Here is a 24,345-nt window from a genome sequence, read left to right on the forward strand (position 1 = left end):
ATGAAGTGATAGAAGAAAGATATAAAAAAAAAAAATCTATCTGTTGCAGCATAGGAGAAAGTTATGTACATATTTAAAGTTTGCATCTCATTGCACGTTACCGTGGTGCGTTCAAAGACCGTTGATTAAAGTTAGAAACAGAGACATCACTTGGTGTTAAAGACAGAGGGAGAAAAAGCTGGTTTTAAACCAAATCTCATGCAAAAATTTTATTTTTTGTGCATGTAAACATACCAAGTGTGTGTATATGCAGGCCTCGAATTTAATTTTTTTAAGGTCAAGGCAAGTGTTGCCTTAAAGGTTAGAAGGGCACCAAGGCAAACATTATTTTCTTTCCAGGCAGGGGCTCCAAAGCATGCATGCATACATATACCGTTTTTTTAAAATTCATTATTAGTATAAACTTGTCAGCTTTTTGTAATTTCATGATGCTTTTATATCTATTTTTACCTTTTGATAGAGGGAAGTATTTTTATTTTACATTTATTTTTAAAGTTATCCATTATGAGTTTGAGCAGAAATATGTCATATAGAAATTAACTACACACAATAAAACATTAACAAAATGATATGTCAAATGGTTTTTAAAGTAATACATCTGTGACATGAAAAAAACGAGTAATGTAAAAAAAAAATCTAAATAAAACACAAAGCAGTTTGGCTAATGGAGACAAAGTCTAATAAATAAGCTTTGTTCTTCTCTAACACCCCCTTGTGGTTCAGTACAACAGTTTGGCCAACAACAAAAAAACCAGGAGTGACAGCGTGTTTCTTCACCTTGTTAATTCTTAGTCACAGCAGCTGATAGACGCTGTATTGACAAAATGAAAGCAACATCATACAGTTTTTCTCCTTTGCTGTATACTTTTAGTGTGGGGATAAGTGTCTTCAATATTGTCCACACCTGTCTCCATCTAAACACACGGCGGGAAGCGAGGGGAAATGGCTGTAGTTGGTGCTGCAAGGAATTCTGGGAAAGTGTTATGTTGTTTTTATGTTGCGTTGCGGTGCAAATATTCTCCCGAAAGTTAATTGGCATTGTTGTTTAGTGTGGTCTCACTATATGGCACCGGCTTATGACAGTGTTGGCGTTGTTTATATGGTCACTCTTAGTGTGACATGTATGGCTGTTGACTAACAATACTCCGAGGGGTACCCCGTAGCAATGTTGGCGTTAATGGTTTGCCATGATTGATAAGTCAAACGACGTTAGTGCGCATGCGCCTGGCTAGTGTCGCCTGAAACGCAGTAACAAATGACGGACCTGGATTTGTTAATTTACGCGAATTATCATTATGCCGTGGACAAATAGATGTTTTGTCCATTAACAAGTAAAAAGTCAAGGGTGGACACGACAAGTTATTACCGCGAATGATGGTACATTTTTTAGGGCACTACGGCAAATGAGAGGGCGGTCGCGGCAATTGCCTGCTGTGGTTAAATTTGAGCCCTGTATATGGGTCAGCGACATTTGGGTTTAGAGTGGGAGGGTGGGATGGGGGCCTTTTAGGAGTCTTGTGCATGGGGGCCCAGAATTTGGTGCTACGCCCCTGATCATAATGTTGTCAAAGCTCACCTTTAAACATTCACACACAACACCAGCATTTTGGAACAATGTTAAGGTGATTGAAAAAATTTAAAAAATAAAATATAATACATCTATATATGGCAGCATAGGAGAAAGTTAGTTACAAGATTCCCTTTTGCATCTCATTGCACATCACTGTGTTGCGTTCAAGTACCCTCGATTCCAGTTTGAAACAGATACTTCACTTGGTTTTAAAGACAGGGGGAGACTTAACCCCAAGTACATGCACTAATAATAATAATATTATCATAATAATAATGATGTATTATTATGATTTATATCATCAACTGATGACAACAGCTCGTCTCTACTTCACACTCTGAAGTAAAGAAAAACTTAACATATTAAAATTGTATTTAAGTGACTTGACAATGATTATCAAAATGCAGATTCTCGCCACTTTAATATTAATCCCATATTTAAAAGAAGAAAATCCTAATTGAGGTTTGTACATGTGTTTTAAAAAAGATGGTTTTGATTAAAATCATCGTTTTTGGTGCGGATGGGGCAGCAACATTGGATTTAGTGTAGAATGGAGGGCCCTATGGTAGTCTTTTGTACGGGAGCCCAGAATTTGGTGCAACACCTCTGTGCACAGGGCTTGTGTTGTTGAATTTATTTTCATTGCACCAAGGTCAATGTTGTCAACAAATCAAATAATCCAACCTAACCCTCTGCTGCCTTTAGGAGCTTTAGAAAGTGAAAGTGGCATTGCTGGCATTTTTTTAAACCACCAAAAGATGATGAACTGTTTATTATATGGTTTAACAAAATAGAGACTGATGCAACATTAATACACACTGGATACTTCATTAGGTACACTTGCCCCATCTAAAGAGATGTTCTGCTTTTACAAAAGATAATGAGGCTGGGTTTTGATTGGCACTGTGAGTACGGTGCGGACTGCAGATCACACCCACAATAACAAATTGTTAAAATAATATTGAACCTCTGACTGTCTGTCAAAAGTGAGCGTTATTATTTTTAGAAAAGTAGAATTGCTGATATAGCTAGTGATGTTTTTTTGGGGGGTGAGGGAGGTTTGACAACGGTCACATGGGCAATTAACCATGGTGGCATTCTCTAAGGAGCGCTGGTAAAAAAAACATGTATGTTAAAACGACCAAATGGGTGCCATTAATACTAGAACGGCCAGTGAATACAGCTGCTGTGTTAGAACTCATTAGATTGTGCACCTGATGTATATTAAACTTCTTCGTGATAAAGTGTTTGACTTACTTCACTTTTGGGATTAAACAGGTTGTTTTTGAACCCGTTCTCGAAGAGCTTGGATGGCATTTGGTTGTTGTCCTGAAAAGCAGATGCAGAGAAAAACATGCAGGTCACTCTGAACATCTTCAAGTATGGAAGTTCATTGTTTATTAAGCCCTTTAGACAAAGGCAACATAGAATGTGCTTACATATTTTTACTAGTGCTGTCAAATTATTAATTTTTTAATCAGATTAATCACTCCTTTGAAATTGGATTATTCACGATCAATCACAGTAAATGGTTATTTATTATTTATAAATGGTTACATAATTGTAATTTATCTTAAAGATGATCCAAATGTTTTGAAACAAATGCAATTGTATTGTCATTCTTTTTTTTTCTCGTAAATGTGTGGATTAAAAAAATATTTGAAAACATTTTTAATCGATTTTGAATCGGAAACATATAACTATTGTGAATTGAATGTTATTTCGTATACCATCAGATGCAGGGGCGCCGAAAAGGGGGGGGGGGGGGGGTAAAGGAGACGGATTCTAGGGGCCCATGATGGAGGGGGGGCCCAGAGAGGCCCCTAATGATGATGAAATTATAATGTTGCCGCTGTGTTGGGGGCCCTGTAAAGATTCTTTTCATGGGGCCCAAAATCCCTAGCGGTGCCCCTGATCAGATGGCCAACTAAGTGCGATGTAGCCATGCCCTCGTCTCTGGTCCTAAGTGGAAGAGACTGGATTCTGAGGGCGGGCTGTATAGGGGGCAGCCAGTGATGAAGTGCTCTTCAGTCTGCTCAGGCTCGCCACACTCGCATGCCGCACTGTCTTCTTTATAGATGACTTGGAACATCCAAATCCAGTGCGCAGGCGGTTCAGCAGGGTCCATAGATGACGTGGCAAGTCTTGTCCTTTTAGGATGTTTTGTTGGATGCGGGAGCGCCCAGCCGTCTCCCATGACTGCTTCCAGGAAGCTGCCAACCAGGCATCTCTGGACAGGTCCTCAGGGATCGACTGTAGCATCTCTTGTGCTGCCTTGTTGCAAGGATGGTGAGACTTCAGTCTGCATGGTGGAGCCAGTGTTGTTGTGGCTTTGTGCAGGATGTGCCACTCGTACTTTTGGCCTTTCCTTGCTGAGGAGAGGGTAGCTGCATCCTGTTGGAGACTGGCTGGGGCGATTCTCACCATGACTGGCTGGTGGGACACAGGAGTGGGTTTCAGGCAACCAGTTATTATCTGTGGGGGCGTTGTTGATGACAGTATCAACCTTGTTTACATGTGGACTTCTGCTCCAGACGGGGGCGCAGTATTCAGCTACAGGTAGGACCAAGACTTGCGTTGATATGCGTAGGGTCTGGGGGGAAGCTCCCCTAGTCGAACCTGCCAGGAGGCGGATACTCTTGCTGTTGTCTTGGTTTTTACTTCATCCAGATGGTGCTTGTAGGAGAGTGTCCGGTGTAAGCGCACACCGAGGTACTTAGGTACTTAGTGGAACTCCAGACGGTTCTTGCCGACATGCACATCCAGTTCCCTTCTTGCTCCCTGGTTGTAGAGGTGGAAAGTTGCTGACATTTTTGCCCATGCTGAGTTGCAGGTGCCACTTCTGGACGTAGTCAGCCAGGATGCCCATATTTCGTTTGAGGCCATCTTACATCGCCTTCCATGTTGGGAAACGGAGCATGATGGCTAAGTCGTCCACATAGCCAAACCTGTCGGATGTTATGTTAAGCAGGTCATGAATATACAATAGATGTTAAACAGCATTGGTGAGAGGACAAAACCATGCGGAACACCGTTCTTCAGCCTTCTGAGCCTACTAGTCTGGCCATCGCTGGTTTGTAGGCTGAAGCTACGGTTACTTAGGGTCTCCATAATAAACCGTGAGCCGATTTGGGATTGTTCTCAACAATTTTAGATGAAGTCGTCTTGCTACACAGTGTCATAAGCGGCTGTCAGTTCCAGGAACCCTACTCTAGCTTTGTTGTTATACTGGAAGCTGTCCTCGATGTCCTGGATGAGTAGTGTGACTTGGTCCACTGTTGACCTGCCTCAACAGAAGCCAGCTTGTTCCAGTGGAAGTTGTGGGTCCGCCACTTGCTCGATGCGGCAGTGGATCAGCCTCTCTAGGATCTTATATGGGACACAAAGCAGGGAGATGGGCCTATAGGACTTTGGCTCTTCAGTGGGTTTGTTAGGCTTTGGCAAGGCTATGACTGAAGCACGGCGCCAGATCTTTGGGAGCTTTGACCTCCGGAAACATGATGAAAAGAACGAGAATAGCCAATGAGATGTTCTTTCACTTTGGTGTATGATCAACTCTGGGTGGGTATTGTCTCTACCTGGTAATTCATCTGCATTTATATATACTGTATGATTAATGCAATATTTTTGTGGTAATCACTTGAGGTAATGCATTACATTTGACAGCCCTAAATTTTACTTATTTTACTAAGACTAGGACAATTGATGGGTATTGTGATGTATGATACATTTCTCTGGACAGTCAAAACATTAAAAGCAGAGCTTCTGAAGTCATTATCACAAAAGAGAAATGCCAAATAATTTGTACATAAACCATTGAACTCTTGATAAGTTGATAGATACTGTATATAATAGAGTTACTATCCGGTCTACTGTGCATACAGTATTTGTGATTCCACTTGTTCCAACAAGGGTTTATTATATAAACCCTTTTATTGAGGGCCACATCGCAGTTATGGCTGCCCTCAGAGGGCCGCATGTAAGAGTGAATAATATATAAATCTCTACATGCCCCTAAAGCTGACCAACACGCCGGATTGTAGTCAGCTGGAGGCGTATCTTAATGAAATTAAACAATGGATGTCCGCTAACTTTTTGCAACTCAACGCTAAGAAAACGGAAATGATGATTATCGGTCCTGCTCAACACCGACATCTATTTAATAATACCACCTTAACATTTGACAACCAAACAATTAAACAAGGCGACTCGGTAAAGAATCTGGGTATTATCTTCGACCCAACTCTCTCGTTTGAGTCACACATTAAGAGTGTTACTAAAACGGCCTTCTTTCATCTCCGTAATATCGCTAAAATTCGTTCCATTTTGTCCACAAGCGATGCTGAGATCATTATCCATGCGTTCGTTACATCTCGTCTCGATTACTGTAACGTTTTATTTTCGGGCCTCCCTATGTCTATCATTAAAAGATTACAGATGGTACAAAATGCGACTGCTAGACTTTTGACAAAAACAAGAAAGTTTGATCATATTACGCCTATACTGGCTCACTTGCACTGGCTTCCTGTGCACCTAAGATGCGACTTTAAGGTTTTACTACTTACGTATAAAATACTACACGGTCAAGCTCCTGCCTATCTTGCCGATTGTATTGTACCATATGTCCCGGCAAGAAATCTGCGTTCAAAGAACTCCGGCTTATTAGTGATTCCCAGAGCCCAAAAAAAGTCTGCGGGCTATAGAGCGTTTTCTATTCAGGCTCCAATACTATGGAATGCCCTCCCGGTAAAAGTTAGAGATGCTACCTCAGTAGAAGCATTTAAGTCTCATCTTAAAACTCATTTGTATACTTTAGCCTTTAAATAGACTCCCTTTTTAGACCAGTTGATCTGCCGTTTCTTTTCTTTTCTTTTCTTTTCTACTCTGCTCCCAACCCGGGGTGGACCGCTAGCCTGTGCATCGGATGGGGACATCTCTACGCTGCTGACCCGTCTCATCTCGGGATGGTTCCTGCTGGCCCCACTATGGACTGGACTTTCGCTGATGTGTTGGACTTTCACAATATTATGTCAGACCCACTCGACATCCATTGCTTTCGGTCTCCCCTAGAGGGGGGGGGGGGGGGGGGATGGGGTGGTTTACCCACATATGCGGTCCTCTCCAAGGTTTCTCATAGTCATTCACATTGACGTCCCACTGGGGTGAGTTTTCCTTGCCCGTATGTGGGCTCTATACCGAGGATGTCGTTGTGGCTTGTACAGCCTTTTGAGACACCTGTGATTTAGGGCTATATAAATAAACATTGATTGATTGATTGAAATAAAAATATAAATATGAATTGCCTAATTAAACTATTATATATTATTATACATATTTTTTATGTACACTGTAAAAAGAAAATCTGTAGATTTTACGGTAAAAAACTGACAGTTCAATTGCCAAATTGTTACGGTTGTCAGGACGTGGATTTTTACGCAGCATGCTGCGAGATTTGTTCTCCCGGGATGCAAGCGGGCTAGACCGGACACCGGTAGAAGGTAGGAACATGGTTTAATCTTGACTATAAAAAGAGGTGATAACAAAAAGGCGCACAAGGGCGAAGGCACAAACTTGGCGCAGGGAACAAAACTAACACTTTGACGTAAACTATGAAAAACAAACAACACTTACTGTGGCTTGAAAAGAGCAGCATGAACTATGAACAAGAACTATGGCATGGACAGAGCAAACACAGAGTAATGTCGCCAGGCAGACTAACTGCCAAAGACAGGCTTAAATAATATCATGATTAGAACAGATGCGTGCATAAGGTAGGTGAAACGAATGAGTAGTCATGGAAACCAAAACAAACAAGAGTGCACAAAAACAGGAACTAATGTCGTCCAAAAACCAACAGACCATAACCAAACACAACATGATCTAGACCACAGATCATGACAACGGTAAAATGTACAATGTTGTTTACAATTAATACATGGAAATGGAAAAACAGTACCACTGTTTGTACTGTAAAATCTATAGTTGTTTTACTGTGTATTACTGTCAATGGAAAACAAAACCACAATTTTTGTTTTCTTATTTTTATGGTAAAATTCTGACGACAGTTTTTTTCAGAAAAAATAAATATTACAGTGTACAATTTGATGGATAACTTGCTTAAAAATCATAAGTCAAGCAGATTTTAAAGTATTTATTTTTATTTTAAAAAATTGTTTTTGTAATGTTTGATAATATAATATGTGTTTCAATATTAGGTAACTTTTAAAAGATATACAATTTCAGGCTTTCACGGGCCACATAAAATGATGTGGTGGGCCAGACATGGCCCCCGGGCCTTGAGTTTGACACATGTGGTTTTTATGATGGCTTAATAGCGCCCGCTGTTAGACAAGGACCAGGCTGGCACTACAACTGCCAGTTCATAAACTCAATTTTTGAGATGAGTATTGGGGATCGTTAACGCTCAATACAATTCAATCAATCAATCACTAGGTTGAATTCAATGAATGGGTAATTAGCTACGATGCTAACGTAACTTTAATATATTAAAAACATAATATGTAGAGTTTGGGATGCTTATCAACATCTCCAGTGTATTTAGCAGAATTGGTTATATTGAAAGTACAGTAGTACAAATGAGTATTGAGACCATACTGTAAAGAACTAAAAGCTGCACTAAAGTGCTAATGTTCTTAAGTAGTTATTTTTTACGAGTGGATATCAAAATCCTCACGCAAGCCGCCTATAAAAGCTGCCATATATTATTCAGATGATGTGTCATATTTGTTGAAAACACTGGTTAAATTAATACACAAAGCTAACAAAATCAATCAATCAATCAATGTTTATTTATATAGCCCTAAATCACAAGTGTCTCAAAGGGCTCCACAAGCCACAACGACATCCTCGGTACAGAGCCCACATACGGGCAAGGAAAAACTCACCCCAGTGGGACGTCGGTGAATGACTATGAGAAACCTTGGAGAGGACCGCATATGTGGGTAACCCCCACCCCCCTCTAGGGGAGACCGAAAGCAATGGATGTCGAGTGGGTCTGACATAATATTGTGAAAGTCCAGTCCACAGTGGATCCAACACATCAGCGAGAGTCCAGTCCATAGTGGGGCCAGCAGGAAACCATCCCGAGCGGAGACGGGTCAGCAGCGCAGAGATGTCCCCAACCGATGCACAGGCTAGTGGTCCACCCGGGGTCCCGACTCTGGACAGCCAGCACTTCATCCATGGCCACCGGACCTATGCAACTCCCCCTCCCAAGGGACAGGGTAGAAGAGGAGAGAAGAAAAGAAATGGCAGATCAACTGGTCTAAAAAGGGGGGTCTATTTAAAGGCTAGAGTATACAAATGAGTTTTAAGATGGGACTTAAATGCTTCTACTGAGGTAGCATCTCTAACTGTTACCGGGAGGGCATTCCAGGGTACTGGAGCCCGACTAGAAAACGCTCTATAGCCCGCAGACTTTTTTTTGGCTCTGGGAATCACTAATAAGCCGGAGTTCTTTGAACGCAGATTTCTTGTCGGGACATATGGTACAATACAATTGGCGAGATAGGCTGGAGCTAAACCTTTTAGTATTTTATACGTAAGTAGTAAAACCTTAAAGTCGCATCTTAAGTGCACAGGAAGCCAGTGCAAGTGAGCCAGTATAGGCGTAATATGATCAAACTTTCTTGTTTTTGTCAAAAGTCTAGCAGCCGCATTTTGTACCAACTGTAATCTTTTAATGCTAGACATAGGGTGACCCGAAAATAATACGTTACAGTAATCGAGACGAGACGTAACGAACGCATGAATAATGATCTCAGCGTCGCTAGTGGACAAGATGGAACAAATTTTAGCGATATTACGGAGATGAAAGAAGGCCGTTTTAGTAACACTCTTAATGTGTGACTCAAACGAGAGAGTTGGGTCGAAGATAATACCCAGATTCTTTACACAGTTGCCTTGTGTAATTGTTTGGTTGTCAAATGTTAAGGTGGTATTATTAAGTAGATGTCGGTGTCTAGCAGGACCGATAATCAGCATTTCCGTTTTCTTAGCGTTGAGTTGCAAAAAGTTAGCGGACATCCATTGTTTACTTTCATTAAGACACGCCTCCAGCTGACTACAATCCGGCGTGTTGGTCAGCTTTAGGGGCATGTAGAGTTGGGTGTCATCAGCATAACAGTGAAAGCTAACACCGTATTTGCGTATGATGTCACCCAGCGGCAGCATGTAAATACTAAAGAGTGCAGGGCCAAGAACCGAACCCTGGGGAACTCCGCACGTTACCTTGACATAGTCCGAGGTCATATTGTTATGGGAGACGCACTGCATCCTGTCAGTAAGATAAGAGTTAAACCAAGACAAGGCTAAGTCTGACATACCAATACATGTTTTGATACGCTCTAATAAAATATTATGATCGACGGTATCGAAAGCGGCGCTAATATCAAGAAGCAGCAACATAGATGACGCATCAGAATCCATCGTTAGCAATAGATCATTAGTCATTTTTGCGAGGGCTGTCTCCGTAGAGTGATTTGCCCTGAAACCGGATTAAAAAGGTTCACAGAGATTGTTAGTCACTAAGTGTTCATTTAGCTGTTGTGCAACAATTTTTTCGAGGAAAGAGGTGATTATGTGTGTAGTCCTATCTCAGGAACACTTTTAAACGTTTGCACAATGACATCCAAGTGTAAGAAAAGTCAGACTAGAGTGACAACAGTCCACATTTATGTCATGTACATATACGAGGGTCGTCAACATTTTCACTTCCGATCCGATACTGGAGTCTTAAGTATTGGTCGATACCGATTTTTAAGACGATACGATAGCAGCATGAATTATTGTACATACTTCTGTTATTTTGTGGTGCGGAATGTTCAAAAAGGTTTGATCATGTGAAATTACTTAGAAAACAAAGATAGGTATTAAAAACATAAAATTTATGACAAATGTGTGCTGTCTTTTAATTGGAATGAAGTGGATACCAACACCTACTATGGTGGCCATACTAGTTCATGATGTTAAGCTCATGACACAGTAAGTTGAATGACGTGGACACGTTTGTTACTAGATACTTTCTAATACGTGTCTGCCTCAGACAATTTGTACACGTATGTAATATGCAACTATAAATATTTGATACTTCCCTGCCTTCTGCCAAAGTGCAGTTGGGCTAGGCTACTCATCTGTCCATCAGTTGGGGACGTCTCTGCGCTGCTGACCTGTCTCAACTCAAGATGATCTCCTGCTGGCCCCACTGTGGACTGGACTCTAACACGATTATGTTAGATCCACTATGGACTGGACTCTCACACTATTATGTTAGATCCACTATGGACTGGACTCTCACACTATTATGTTAGATCCACTATGGACTGGACTCTCACACTATTAAGCTAGATCCACTCCACGTCCATTGCACCGGTCGCCCAGGGGGGGTCCCCACATCTGCGGTCCCCTCCAAGGTTTCTCATTGTCATCCCATTAGGTTGAGTTTTTTCTTGCCCTGATGTGGGATCTGAGCCGAGGATGTCGTGGCTTGTGCAGCCCTTTGAGACACTCGTGATTTAGGGCTAAATAAGTAAACTTTGATTGATTGATTGATACAGCCCGCCGCGACCACGACAGGGGCAAGCGGTACAAAAATGGATGGATGTTTATATTGACAAATGTGCTGTTTTAGACAGAAATATTGTTATGGACACTTTTTAGTGAAGTGAATTATTTTTGTATAGCACTTTTCTCTAGTGACTCAAAGCGCTTTACACAGTGAAACGCATTATCTAAGTTACATTTAAACCAGTGTGGGTGGCACTGGGAGAAGGTGGGTAAAGTATCTTGCCCAAGGACACAAGGGCAGTGACTAGGATGGCAGAAGCGGGGATCGAACCTGGAACCTTGCTGGCATAGCCGCTCTATCAACCGAGCCACGTGTGCAGCTTGTGTGCTATTATTTGCTCAGCTGCTGTGTAGCTATTAGCTCCTAGTAACCTACAGTGTAGCCTACCATGTTTAAAATGAGAAAAGACCAAACGTGTGATTATTGGAGGACAGAGGCTGGACAGATGTAAACTGGCTGTCCAGCTTTGCACAAATAAACGTGCTGCAGGACTGCTTGTATTGGCGCTTATAGTGGACACTTTAAATCCAAGTTGATGCTTTTTGCTTATACCAAACCGATCTTCGTTATGAATATGGGATCGGAACAGCCCTAACATTTACACTTTAAAGTATTGTAAATCACATGAACAAAATGGACCAACTTTTTGATAATAATGACCATTTGTAAGATGACTTGTGTGTTGAGCAGTTTAAGTTGTTTTTTTTGTGTAGGTTTACTGCAAACTGCTACAAGTTCATAAACTTTGCAACATAATTTACAACGTGGCTCAAATATTTATGTGCGCCTGTATAAATTTACGTCATACAATTTTATTCTGTTCATCGAAATGATGGATTTAGGAGTTTTGTGATGGGTTTGATGGGTTCCTCAAAACTCAGCCAGTAAAGAGTCATAAATACCTAAAAACTTCTGTCAAAGATGAGATAATCAAATATGATTTACTGCCAGTTGAAAGAGAGTGGAGATATTTCAAGAGTGGGAGAAGCATCCATAAAAAGTCAACTTAATTTGTACAACTTTAAGTGCTTTCATTAGCTACAGCGAGATCAGACTTAGACACGTCAGCACCTGGAAGCGGCCAACATAATCACAATCTAATCTATTTAGATCAGGGGTGTCCAAACTTTTACATATACATACAATATATATATATATATATATATATATATATATATATATATATATATATATACATATATATATATATATATATATATATATATATGTATATATATATATATATATATATATATATATATATATATATATGTGTTTGTATAATATAATGGATTGATAATCAATAATTGTGTATAATTGAATATTAAGATTATGTGAAAGTTCAACTCCTTGTTTACTTCCTTGACGACCTCTTTAAGGCTTTGTAATCAATCAGAAATATCAAGCAGCTAAAAGTTCTAACATGGATACGTTTGGAGAGAGTGTTTTGCATTGTTTCCATTATGCCTTGCAAAGGATTTAAATGGGTGTAATTTCGATTTTTTTTTTCATGTTGATCGGTTTTTTTCGTCATAATATTCACAAAGAACAGTGAACAGGTTGTGTTATGTGTGACCATGTGTGTTGACTTTTTGTGCTGGTTGAATTTTTTTCTGCACAATGACGAGAAAAGGTTGTTTGGATTGGGCCAAAGAAGTAAATGCTGTGCTTGATATGTCAAGAAAATACACATCTTGGTCACCCACTCCGAGTTCCTTACATTGTCCACAAGATGGCGGCAAATTTTCCCCTGCCGGACTCCTGTGAATTTAAATTTAATATGAAAACACCTTGCACGGCCAGGTTCCAAATTGAAATGTTACTTGTGCCGTCGTCTCACGGGCCAAATCAAATGCGGTGGGCCGTTGTTTGGACGCCCCTAATTTAGATGAGAAATCCTCACAGTTTTAAACAAACTTGTCTAACTTTTTGACTGTCACAGGCATAAATGCACAGAGCTTGTTCAGAAAATACACAAGAGTTGAAGAGAGAACGTCTACCAGAACGTACGTTGTGTTTAGTGTCGGTGTTCTGCAACGGCACAGCAGGTGGAGGTTCTTTGGAGCCCAGCTGCTCCAACTTTGTCTTCAAAATGAGCCTCTGGACCTCCAGCCTGGCCCTCCTGCCTTGGGACAGAGCAACCTGCTGGCGATACTCCTCCAGAGCATGTCTCTTGCTGAGTTGGTAGATTCTGCGCACAATAATTTATAGTATCTGTTGATGTTTGGCTGATAAGAAGGCAGAGAAAATAAATGTGAAGAGAGAGGAGAGTTTGTTCTACAGGGAAAATGATTATGAAGGGGGAAAAAATCCATCTAGCATTGCCATGACCTCAGTCAGCATTGGGGATGGATACCTTCCACATTTGAATCAATACGGTACCAATTCTTAGTTCCTAGGAATTGATACCAGTACTCAACTGTACAAACTCTGTGGTTCCTGTGTGTGTGTTCATGTGTTAAAACAAACCCCAAAACCAGTGAAGTTGACACGTTGTGTAAATCGCAAATACAAACTAAATACAATGATTTGCAAATCCTTTTCAACCTATAATCAATTGAATATACTGCAAAGACAATATACTTAACGTTGAAACTGGAAAACTTTAGTTATTTTTTGGAAATATTAGCTCATTTGGAATTAGATGCCTGCAACTTGTTTAAAAAAAGACTGAGAAAGTTGAGGAATGCTCATCAAACGCTTATTTGGAACATCCCACAGGTGAACAGGCTAATTGGGAAAAGGTGGGTGCCATGATTGGGTATAAAAGCAGCTTCTATGAAATGCTCAGTCATTCACAAACAAGGATGGGGCGAGGGTCATCACTTTGTGAACAAATGTGTGTGCAAATTGTCCAACAGTTTAATAACAACATTTCTCAACTAGCTATTGCAAGGAGGTTAGGAATTTCACCATCTCACGTAAGCGATGATATTACGGACTTTCGATCCCCCAGGCGGTACTGCGTCAAAAAGCAACATCAGTGTGTAAAGGATATCACCACATGGGCTCAGGAACACTTCAGAAAACCACTGTCAGTAACTACAGTTCGTCACTACATCTGTAAGTGCAAGTTAAAACTCTACTATGCAAAGCGAAAGCCATTTATCAACAACACCCAGAAACGCTGCCGGTTTCGCTGGGCCCAAGCTCATCTAAGATGGACTGATGCAAAGTGGAAAAGTGTTCTGTGGTCTGACGAGTCCACATTTCAAATTGTTTTTGAAAACTGTGGACGTTGTGTCCACCGTACCAAAGAGGAAAATAACCATCCGGATTGTTATAGGCGCAAAGTTCAAAAGCCAGCATCTGTGATGGTATGGGGGTGTATTAGTGCCCAAGGCATGGGTAACTTACACATCTGTGAAGGCACCATTAATGCTGAAAGTTACATACAGGTTTTGGAGCAACATATGTTGCCATCCAAGCAACGTTATCATGGACGCCCCTGCTTATTACAGCAAGACAATGCCAAGTCACGTGTTACGACAACGTGGCTTCATAGTAAAAGAGTGTGGGTACTATACTGGCCTGCCTGTAGTCCAGACCTGTCCCCCATTTGAGTTGAGTTGAGTTTGAGTTTATTTCGAACATGCAAGCATACAACATGATACATCACAATTTCCAGTTTCTCTTTTCAACATGTTAGAAAATGAGTAGGAAGAAGCAGATCTTATTTAATCCTACCCCATTTCTTTTACATAACAGTTGCTAAAACTTTTGTTCACTTCCTGTTCTCAATTTATTCAAAATATACTCCATAAGTAATCACAATAAAAATAAATAAATAAATAATAATTGGTGAAGTAAGTTATATTTCATATGATGAGATGAGAAAGATTATTTTGAGAATGAATGAATGGATGGATGAAATTAAAATGTGTGGCGCATTATGAAGCGGAAAATACCACAACAAAGACCCTAGACTGTTGAACAACTTAAGCAACTCAAGCAAGAGGGGTGGGGTGGCAATGTTTATTCCCCCTCGGCTCAGAGCCTGTACGTTGGAGTTTAACCCGGTAGACGAGAGGGTAACTTTACTCCACCGTCGGGTGGGGAGACGGGTCCTGACTGTTGTTTGTGCTTATGCACCAAACAGCAGTTCAAAGTACCCACCCTTTTTGGATTTCCTCGAGGGAGTACCTCGGGTGATTTCCTTGTTCTCCTGGGTGACTTCAACGCTCACATTGGTAATGACAGTCAAACCTCGAGAGGTTTGTTTGGAAAAGAACGCCCGCCCGGATTTGAACCCGAGTGGTGTTTTGTTATTGCACTTTAGTGCTCGTCACCATGTTCAAACATAAGGATGTCCATATGTGCAGTTGGCACCAGGACACCCTAGGCCGCAGTTTGATGATCGACTTTGTCCTTGTGTCATCGAATTTGCGGTCTCATGTTTTGGACACTCGAGTGAAGAGAAAGACGAAATTTCTACCGATCACCACCTGGTGGTGAGTTTGCTCTGATGGTAGGGGAGGATGCTGGTCCGACCTGGCAGGCCCAAATGCATTGTGCGGGTCTGCTGGGAATGTCTGGAAGAGTCTCCCGTCAGAGAGAGGCGCTAGACATTGGGTCCGAGTGGACCATGTTCCGTACCTCTGTTGATGAGGCGGCCGATTGGAGCTGTGGCAGCAAGGTGGCTGGTGCCTGTGGTGGCGGTAATCCCATTACCTGCTGGTGGACACCAGAGGTGAGGGATGCCGTCAAGCTGAAGAAGGAGTTATATCGGGTACTTTTGGCTCATGGGACCCCGGCGGCAGCGGACAGGTACCAACAGGCCAAGCGGCTTTGGTGGTCGCAGAAGCAAAAACTCGGACATGTGAGGAGTTCGGCGAAGCCATGGAAAACGACTTCCGGATGGCTTCGAAGCGATTCTGGACCACCATCCGCTGCCTCAAGATGGAGAAATAGTGCACTGTCAGCATCGTATATGGTGGGGATGGTGTTCTGCTGACCTCGACTCAGAACGTTGTGAATCGGTGGATGGAATACGTCGAAGTCCTCCTCAATCCCACCTACACGTCTTCCTGTGAGGAAACAGTACCTGGGGAATCTGTGGTGGGCTCTCCTACTTCTGGGGCTGAGGTTGCCGAGGTAGTTAAAAAACTCCTCATGAAAGTTCTAGAAGCTGTGGGGCTGTCTTGGTTGACAAGACTCTGCAGCATTGCGTGGACATCGAGGTTGGTGCCTCAGAAATTGGAAGACCGGGGTGGTGGTTCCTCTCTTTAGGAAGGGGAACCGGAGGGTGTGTTCTAACTATTGTGGGATCACACTCTTCAGCCCCAATAAGGTCTATTCAGGTGTACTGGAGAGGAGGCTAGTCGAACCTCGGATTCAGGAGGAGGAGTGTGGTTTTCATCCTGGCCGTGGAACTGTGGACCAGCTCTATATTCTCTGTAAGGTTCTTGAGAGTGCATGGGAGTTTGCTCAACCAGTCTACATGTGCTTTGTGGACTTGGAGAAGGCCTTCAACCGTGTCCCTTGGGAAGTCCTGTGGGAAGTATGATAGGTGTCAGAACTTGGTCCGCATTGCCGGCAGTAAGTCGGTTCCCTTTCCAGTGAGGGTTGGACTCCACCGGGGCTTCCCTTTGTCACCAATTGTGTTTTGTAACTTTTATGGTCAGAATTTCTAGGCGCAGTCAGGGCATTGAGGGGATCCGGTTTGGTGGCTGTCGGATTAGGTTTCTGCTTTTTGCAGATGATGTGGTCCTGATGGCTTCATCTGGCCAGGATTTTCAGCTCTCCCTGGCTCGGTTTGCAGCCGAGTGTGAAGCAACTGGGATGAGAATCACAACCTCCAATCAGCACCTCCAACTCTGAGTCCATGGTTCTCGCCCGGAAAGGGGTGGAATGCCATCTACGGGTTGGGGAGGAGATCTTGCCCCAAGTGGAGGAGTTCAAGTACCTCGGAGTCTTGTTCACTCAATGTTTCAATCAATCAATGTTTATTTATATATTTATATAGTCCTAATCACAAGTGTCTCAAAGGGCTGTACAAGCCACAACGACATCCTCGGTACAGAGCCCACATAAGGGCAAGGAAAAACTCACCCCAGTGGGACGTCAATGTGAATGACTATAAGAAACCTTGGAGAGGACCGCATATGTGGGTAACCCCCCTCCACCCCCCCCCACCCCCCCCCCCACCCCCCCCCCCCCCCCACCCCCTCCAGGGGAGACTGAAAGTAGTGGATGTCGAGTGGGTTTTTTGACATAGTATTGTGAAAGTCCAGTCCATAGTGGATCTAACATATTAGTGAAAGTCCAGTCCATAGTGGGGCCAGCAGGAAACCATCCCGAGCGGAGACGGGTCAGCAGCGCAGAGATGTCCCCAACCGATGCACAGGCGAGCAGTCCACCCCAGGTCCCGACTCTGGACAGCCAGCACTTCTCCATGGCCACCGGACCTGTGTGTCTCCCTCTCCACAAAGGAGAGGGGGGCCGAGGAGAAAAGAGAAGAAACGGCAGATCAACTGGTCTAAACAGGGGGTCTATTTAAAGGCTAGAGTATACAAATGAGTTTTAAGATGGGACTTAAATGCTTCTACTTAGGTAGCATCTCTAACTGTTACCGGGAGGGCATTCCATAGTACTGCAGCCCGAATAGAAAACACTCTATAGCCCACAGACTCTTTTTTTTGGCTCTGGGAATCACTAATAAGCTGGAGTTCTTTGAACGCAGATTTCTTGCCGGGACATATGGTACAATACAATCGGCAAGATAGGCTGGAGCTAAACCGTGTAATATTTTATACGTAAGTAGTAAAACCTTAAAGTCACATCTTAAGTGCACAGGAAGCCAGTGCAGGTGAGCCAGTATAGGCGTAATATGATCAAACTTTCTTGTTCTTGTCAAAAGTCTAGCGGCCGCATTTTGAACCAACTGTAATCTTTTAATGCTAGACATAGGGAGACCCGAAAATAATACGTTACAGTAATCGAGACGAGACGTAACGAACGCATGAATAATGATCTCTGCGTCACTAGTGGACAAAATGGAACGAATTTTAGCGATATTACGGAGATGAAAGAAGGCCGTTTTAATAACACTTTTAATGTGTGACTCAAACGAGAGAGTTGGGTCGAAGATAATATCCAGATTATTTACCGAGTCGCCTTGTGTAATTGTTTGGTTGTCAAATGTTAAGGTGGTATTATTTATTTGCTGAGGGCAAAAATGGAGTGTTTTCTTTTATGTTTCAAGTGGATGACATACAAATAGGATGAATTGAGACATTATGTCACGGTTGCACATGATAGCTGGTGGCGTCACCCCAAGATACAGAGACCGACAGAGAGAGGTAGGTGAAGTGCAAAAAATGAAGGTATTTTAATGAATAGTAGGCAGGCCAAAATCCAAAGGCACACCCTCAACATTAGTGGCAATAGACAAGAAACCAGTCTCGCAAGAACAAACGACACTGACAGATAAGCACTCCTAAATAGTGATCTGAGGCTAGTGAGTCCCCTGATCATCAATCAAAGGCATGTGTGGAGAACATGGCTCTGAACCAATAGTATATTCACTGCAAGACATAACCAGGAAGTAGAACACAAATAACACCAAACACAGAAAAACCACACAAATACCCCAAAAGTGTCAGGCAGATCATGACACATGGTTTCCATTAGTGTGAAGGCTACAATTTGAGAAAATGCAATATTTGGCCATGAGGAATTTGTATTTCATTATCGCACATTATTTTATGGTTGCATGGTTGGTTTACACAACATTAAATCCCACTTATTAAACAACTATTATTCACTGCTATTCAGCCTGCCTTAGGCGCCTTTCCCCAATATTTTATTACCCACCTAGCCGGTAGTCCTGTGAGATAACTGACCAACCAACAAGCAGAGTGAACAAGACATACACTTTGTCCACTCTCATTTGCTATGGTAAGCAAACAAATAGCCCACACAAGGGAAGCCAAGAGACAGCACAACACAGACGTCAATATGTTCAATCGACAAGTGGAATCCATAAAGAGGCAACCTTTCTGGCTGCAGCTTCACCGGCTAAACATTCTTGCAGGTCTCCCGGAGGATTGACTGCCTGAAGCTCTGCTGCTGCTGGTTATATTTCTACCATCATAAACGTGTCTCAGCCTGAAGCTTCTGGAAATATGCTATTTCCCTCCTGTGTGGACTAGTACCTACCACACTTATGTTCTAGGATTTTGCGCAAAACAACACAATTAGCTACATATAGAAAACTGACATATGAGATGACTTAAAAAGGTTTGTTTATTAATGTTTTTTTTTTTAAATAAGGCAAAATGAAGCATTAAAGAAATAAAGAAATACAACGTTTTTGATTCTGTTGCAGCATTTTGAAGACAATTTATTCATGCTTAAATAATTTGCTCAGTTACAAAGTTTGTGCATGTTTGGCATTCTGCCCTGCATGAGGGGCAGGATTGGCAGTTGGCCAGTAGATGGCGCTGTTTTGCTTTTGTTGGCACAACAAGTATTTTATATGTACAAACCTAATACAGAACAATGATTTACTTGCAACATTACTAAATCGTAATAAATTCATCATTTCACTTCAGCTTATGGATTTGTCCCTTGCCACACTGCATATTTAAAAAATAATAATAAAGCATATTCTGCATATTTTCATCCTAAATTACATGTCAAATTATGCCTTATTTATTATGTATTATAAGTATTACAATGCAGTATTAGTCTTAATTTCTATTATTATGTTGTGGTGATGGATAAAGATTTTTACCAAGCCAGACTGAACAATGCTAACAGGCGCTACTGTATCTTCATCGCAACAATCTCACGTTGACCAACTTTTGGCAAAACAACTTTTTGAGTAACTTAATTTTGAACTCCTACCTCATCAATAACACATCTCCACATTGGTAAGGCTTTTACGTGAAATGTCAAAAGGACCTGCACTCGATGGGACTCGACGCGCCAATTATTGCTTTCAGCAGTTGTCCGCTAAGTGTTAATTGGAGATGAACTCTGTTGATGCGCTTCATCTTCGACATCAATAACAGCTCCACACATTGGTGAGTGAGCCTTGTGAGCGATGTGGAAAGACAATGTGTAACTCGCAATGCTAACAACATGGAATGCTAACAACGCAGCTGACGGTCGTAGCTACATCTATCCGTCAAGTTAACCAGGATTTTGCAGAACAATTTACACACGTGGTTTCAGCGAGTGAAGTCCACTTTCTAACTTAGAGGAATTACTTAGGATTTGACAAAGTATTTCCACGTTGTGGCCATGTTGTAGTGGCCAGGTCGCCATAAGTCGCCATAGCAATGGCGCTTGGAGAATCCACCAGTGTACAGGTAAGTATTGTAATTTACAGTAGAAAACGAGTCTAAAGGTGACATATGGGTGTTATTTCATCGTTAGAGGTCTCTAGTTATGTTGGAAAAAAAACATATTTACTATAGAAGGGCATAAACGTTTTAATGCTTTGACTATGAAACCATTTGATTTATTTATAATAATCCTACTTCCATGAAATGTGTTTACCACGGTCAGGCCGAGAAGTAATACAATGACTGATCTGTGCCTAGCGACAAGTGCTGATAAAAAAAAACAAAAAACGATTGAAGCAATTCTGTTGATTTCTGGTACTGCATCTACTAGACATTTACATTTTCTAATGTACCGTGAAGGATTTGTGTTACCCGGGAAATTTATAGATTGTATAATTACAAGAGAAATTATGTTTTAAAAAGCTCATCTGGCAGTAGGGGGTAGTCGGCCATGTGTTTGCTATCCCTCCCATGCGGGCCTACAAAGCTGTACCATGTTGTTGTAGTGTGATCCACAACACTGCTTCCTGACACCACAACATGAGATGTTCCCATCAGAAGTGGACTTTGCTACTTGAGTGTGGTAAAGGTCCTGCTCGGCCTGTAGTCCACTCACCTTTCTTTTCTTTCTTTAGATTATTTTGAACATGAACACACTTACAGCATAATACATCACACAATTGCATATCATTTCTCTTTACATCATGTCCGAAAAGGAGTACGAAGAAGCAAAGCTTATTTTAATTCTACCCCTTTCCCACTTCAGAGCGTTTACAAATACATATGTTAATTCAATGACTACTTTATGTAGAACAATTACATCAGTGAATAATTAATACAGCAGGTCTTGTAATAGACAATTAAGTCAGTCATGATAAAAATACTGAGATGAAAAATATCTTAATTTCAATAAAATTGAAGGTATTTCTCATAATTCTTCTTTGTAATTTGTAAGCACTATTAATTTGAACAACCTTTTAAACTGGATAATATCAGTACATTGTTTAACTTTGCTTAATCCATTCAATAGTTTAATTCTACATACTGATATGCTAAAGGTTTTTAGTGTTGTACGAGCATACAAATGTTTTGAATTCGTTTTTCCTCTAAGGTTATATTTCTCTTTAGTTGAAAATAATTGTTGTACATTCCTGGGTAGCAGGTTATAGTTTGCTTTGTACATCATTTTAGCTGTTTGCAATTTTACCAAATCATTGAACTTCAATATTTTTGCTTCAATAAATAAAGGGTTTGATTGTTCTCTAAATCCAACATTATGTATCAGTCAAACTGATCTTTTTTGTAACACGGTTAATGAATGAAGCGCACATTTGTAGTGGTTTCCTCATATTTTTACACAATAACTCAGATATGGTAATACTAGCGAGCAATAGAGAATATGAAGTGATTTTTGGCCTAGGACGTATTTTGCTTTGTTCATTATTGAAATGTTTTTTGCCACCTTATTTTGTATATTGTTATATGAGATTTCCAGTTCATTTCATCATCTATTAATACTCCCCAAAATCTAGTTTATTTTACCCTTTCAATGTCTACTCCGTCTATGTGTATTCTTGTATGATGCTCTTTTCATGAATTGATTTACGTGGACCCCGACTCCGCCATAACCACAACACCAGGGGGAGCTCCACAAACCACGTTAAACACAGATTCCGATCTAACAAAGGTCTTAACTCATTCTCCTTCTATGCCACATCAATGTGGAATGCACTCCCAACTGGTGTAAAAGAAAGTGCATCTCTATCCTCCTTTAAAACCTCACTAAAAGAACACCTCCAAGCAACTACAACCCTAGACTAACACCCTCCCCCCTCCACACCCCACCTCCCTGGATTGTAAATAATCAAATGTAAATAATCAAATGTATATACTTGTTCGTATGCTTTCTGAGCTCGCTATGTTCACTGCTCGCTGTACATATCCTACCAAGTCAGACCTACACTGTTTCAATGTCCATTTTTCAGATGATGCAATTGTTGACTGAAGTGCTGATATCAACCAAACCTAACACCCACACACCACCACATCCCACCCCCCGGATTGTAAATAATGTCAATAATTCAATGTATATACTCTGATGATTAACTTGTGTGATGACTGTATTATGCTGATAGTATATATTTGTACCATGAATTGATTTACGTGGACCCCAACTTAAACAAGTTGAAAAACTTATTGGGGTGTTACCATTTAGTGGTCAATTGTACGGAATATGTACTGTACTGTGCAATCTACTAATAAAAGTTTCAATCAATCAATCAAATAATCAATCAATATCTACTGTTACCTCTGGCCCTTCTTGCCTCCTCCTCCCTCCATTTCCAAATCCAGCTCCAACTGTTCTGCTGCAACCTGCTGGGAGCCCAGAGATCGGGTCAGGACCAGCAGTTCCTCCTCTATTGAAGTCAGCCTGGGCAAGGGAGATGGAGACACATATTGGACATGAGGGGAGCGAAATGGGAAGTCCAGAAAAACAAAAAGTGTTCCAAGGTGGAACATGTGATGTGTTGTTAGTTCTCACTTGTGCTGGATCGTCTCCAGTGTTAAGTTATTTAACTCCACATCTTGGGAGTTTAGTTTCTCGGTGTCTGCGTTCTCCAAAAGACTGCAATCAAATTCTGCACAAGCAGGAATCTCCCCCACAGACCTGTACACACACACACACACACACACACACAGTTCACATGATTATGGCTGTAGCCAGGCTGGTTTCCGTGCCTGCAGGATCATATCATCGGAAGAGAAGCCTTGCTACCTGTTCTGTTGGATGAAGCTCTCATACTCTGTGAGCGGATCGATGGATGTAATAGCAGTGGACATCTCTCTGTGGATGTGCACTACTTCATGATGAACCAGAGAGGAAATATCAAAATACTCCTGCAGGATCTCCTTTCTGGCTCAGACGTTCATGTGGAAATGAAAATTAGACTTATACTTCAATGGATGCAAGAATAATGATATACAGTATGTGAATAGACAGACAATTGTCTGTATGTCAAAGAAAATATATATTTCATGTGCATATTACACTGTGTGTCTATGAGAATGGAAAGACGGTGACACTGTGTATATTAGAATAGATATGTATACATTTGTGATATGTGTGAAGAGAGTTACAATTTGTGCATGAATAATAGCTTTACATAATTGCATATGCATGAAACGACAAATGTTGACAATATGTGTGTGTTTGACTAGACACACAGATGGATGTTGACATGATGTGTTTATAAATAGATATTTGCAGTGTGTGGTTGTATGAACAGGCAAATTATAAAAATCGACATATACAATACATTACCACAATGTGTTATGGACATGTATGTGAATGGACAAACAGACAGATGAATACATGCTTGGCGTATGAAAATAGATGTTTTTGCTGTGTGTTTATATGAATGAAAACAATAACAATAGACATATTAACACAAGGTGTGTATGTGAATGGAAAAACAGACACATGTTCATATGTTTAGTGTATGAAAATAGATTATTTCACTGTGTGTGTATGTGAATGAAAACAATAGGAATAGAAATATTACGCAATGCGTGTATGTGAATTAACAGACTGATGTTTACATGCTGTGCATATGAAAATAAATATTTGCACTGTGTGGGTGTATAAATGGACAAGCAATAAGAATAGACAGATATATGGTATATTAACACAGTGTGTGTGTATATGAATGAACAAACATGTACTTTGTGTGTATGAGAATAGATTTATATTTGTGTAATATGTGTGAATAGAACAACAATTTGTGTATGAAGAATATACGTCCACGTTTGTACATGCATGAAACAACACATGTAGACATTATATATGTATGTGAATGGACAAACAGACGGATGTTCCATGATATGTGCATGAAAAT

The 24,345-nt window shown here is 41.0% G+C and overlaps 1 protein-coding gene across 1 annotated transcript in view; it reads right to left on the reverse strand.

The window, feature by feature from the left end:
* Nucleotides 1–24,345, reverse strand: part of fes (FES proto-oncogene, tyrosine kinase) — a 62,666-nt gene that overhangs the window by 18,735 nt on the left and 19,586 nt on the right. The window contains exons 5-9 of the mRNA XM_062067731.1: nucleotides 23,226–23,363; nucleotides 22,992–23,117; nucleotides 22,758–22,880; nucleotides 13,167–13,347; nucleotides 2,828–2,899 (exon numbers count right to left, since the gene is read on the reverse strand). Coding sequence (XP_061923715.1) covers nucleotides 2,828–2,899; nucleotides 13,167–13,347; nucleotides 22,758–22,880; nucleotides 22,992–23,117; nucleotides 23,226–23,363 — 640 coding nt within the window. The remainder of the gene's footprint in view (nucleotides 1–2,827; nucleotides 2,900–13,166; nucleotides 13,348–22,757; nucleotides 22,881–22,991; nucleotides 23,118–23,225; nucleotides 23,364–24,345) is intronic.

The sequence above is a fragment of the Entelurus aequoreus genome, linkage group LG02, assembly GCF_033978785.1.
Source record: "Entelurus aequoreus isolate RoL-2023_Sb linkage group LG02, RoL_Eaeq_v1.1, whole genome shotgun sequence".
Lineage (NCBI taxonomy): Eukaryota > Metazoa > Chordata > Actinopteri > Syngnathiformes > Syngnathidae > Entelurus > Entelurus aequoreus.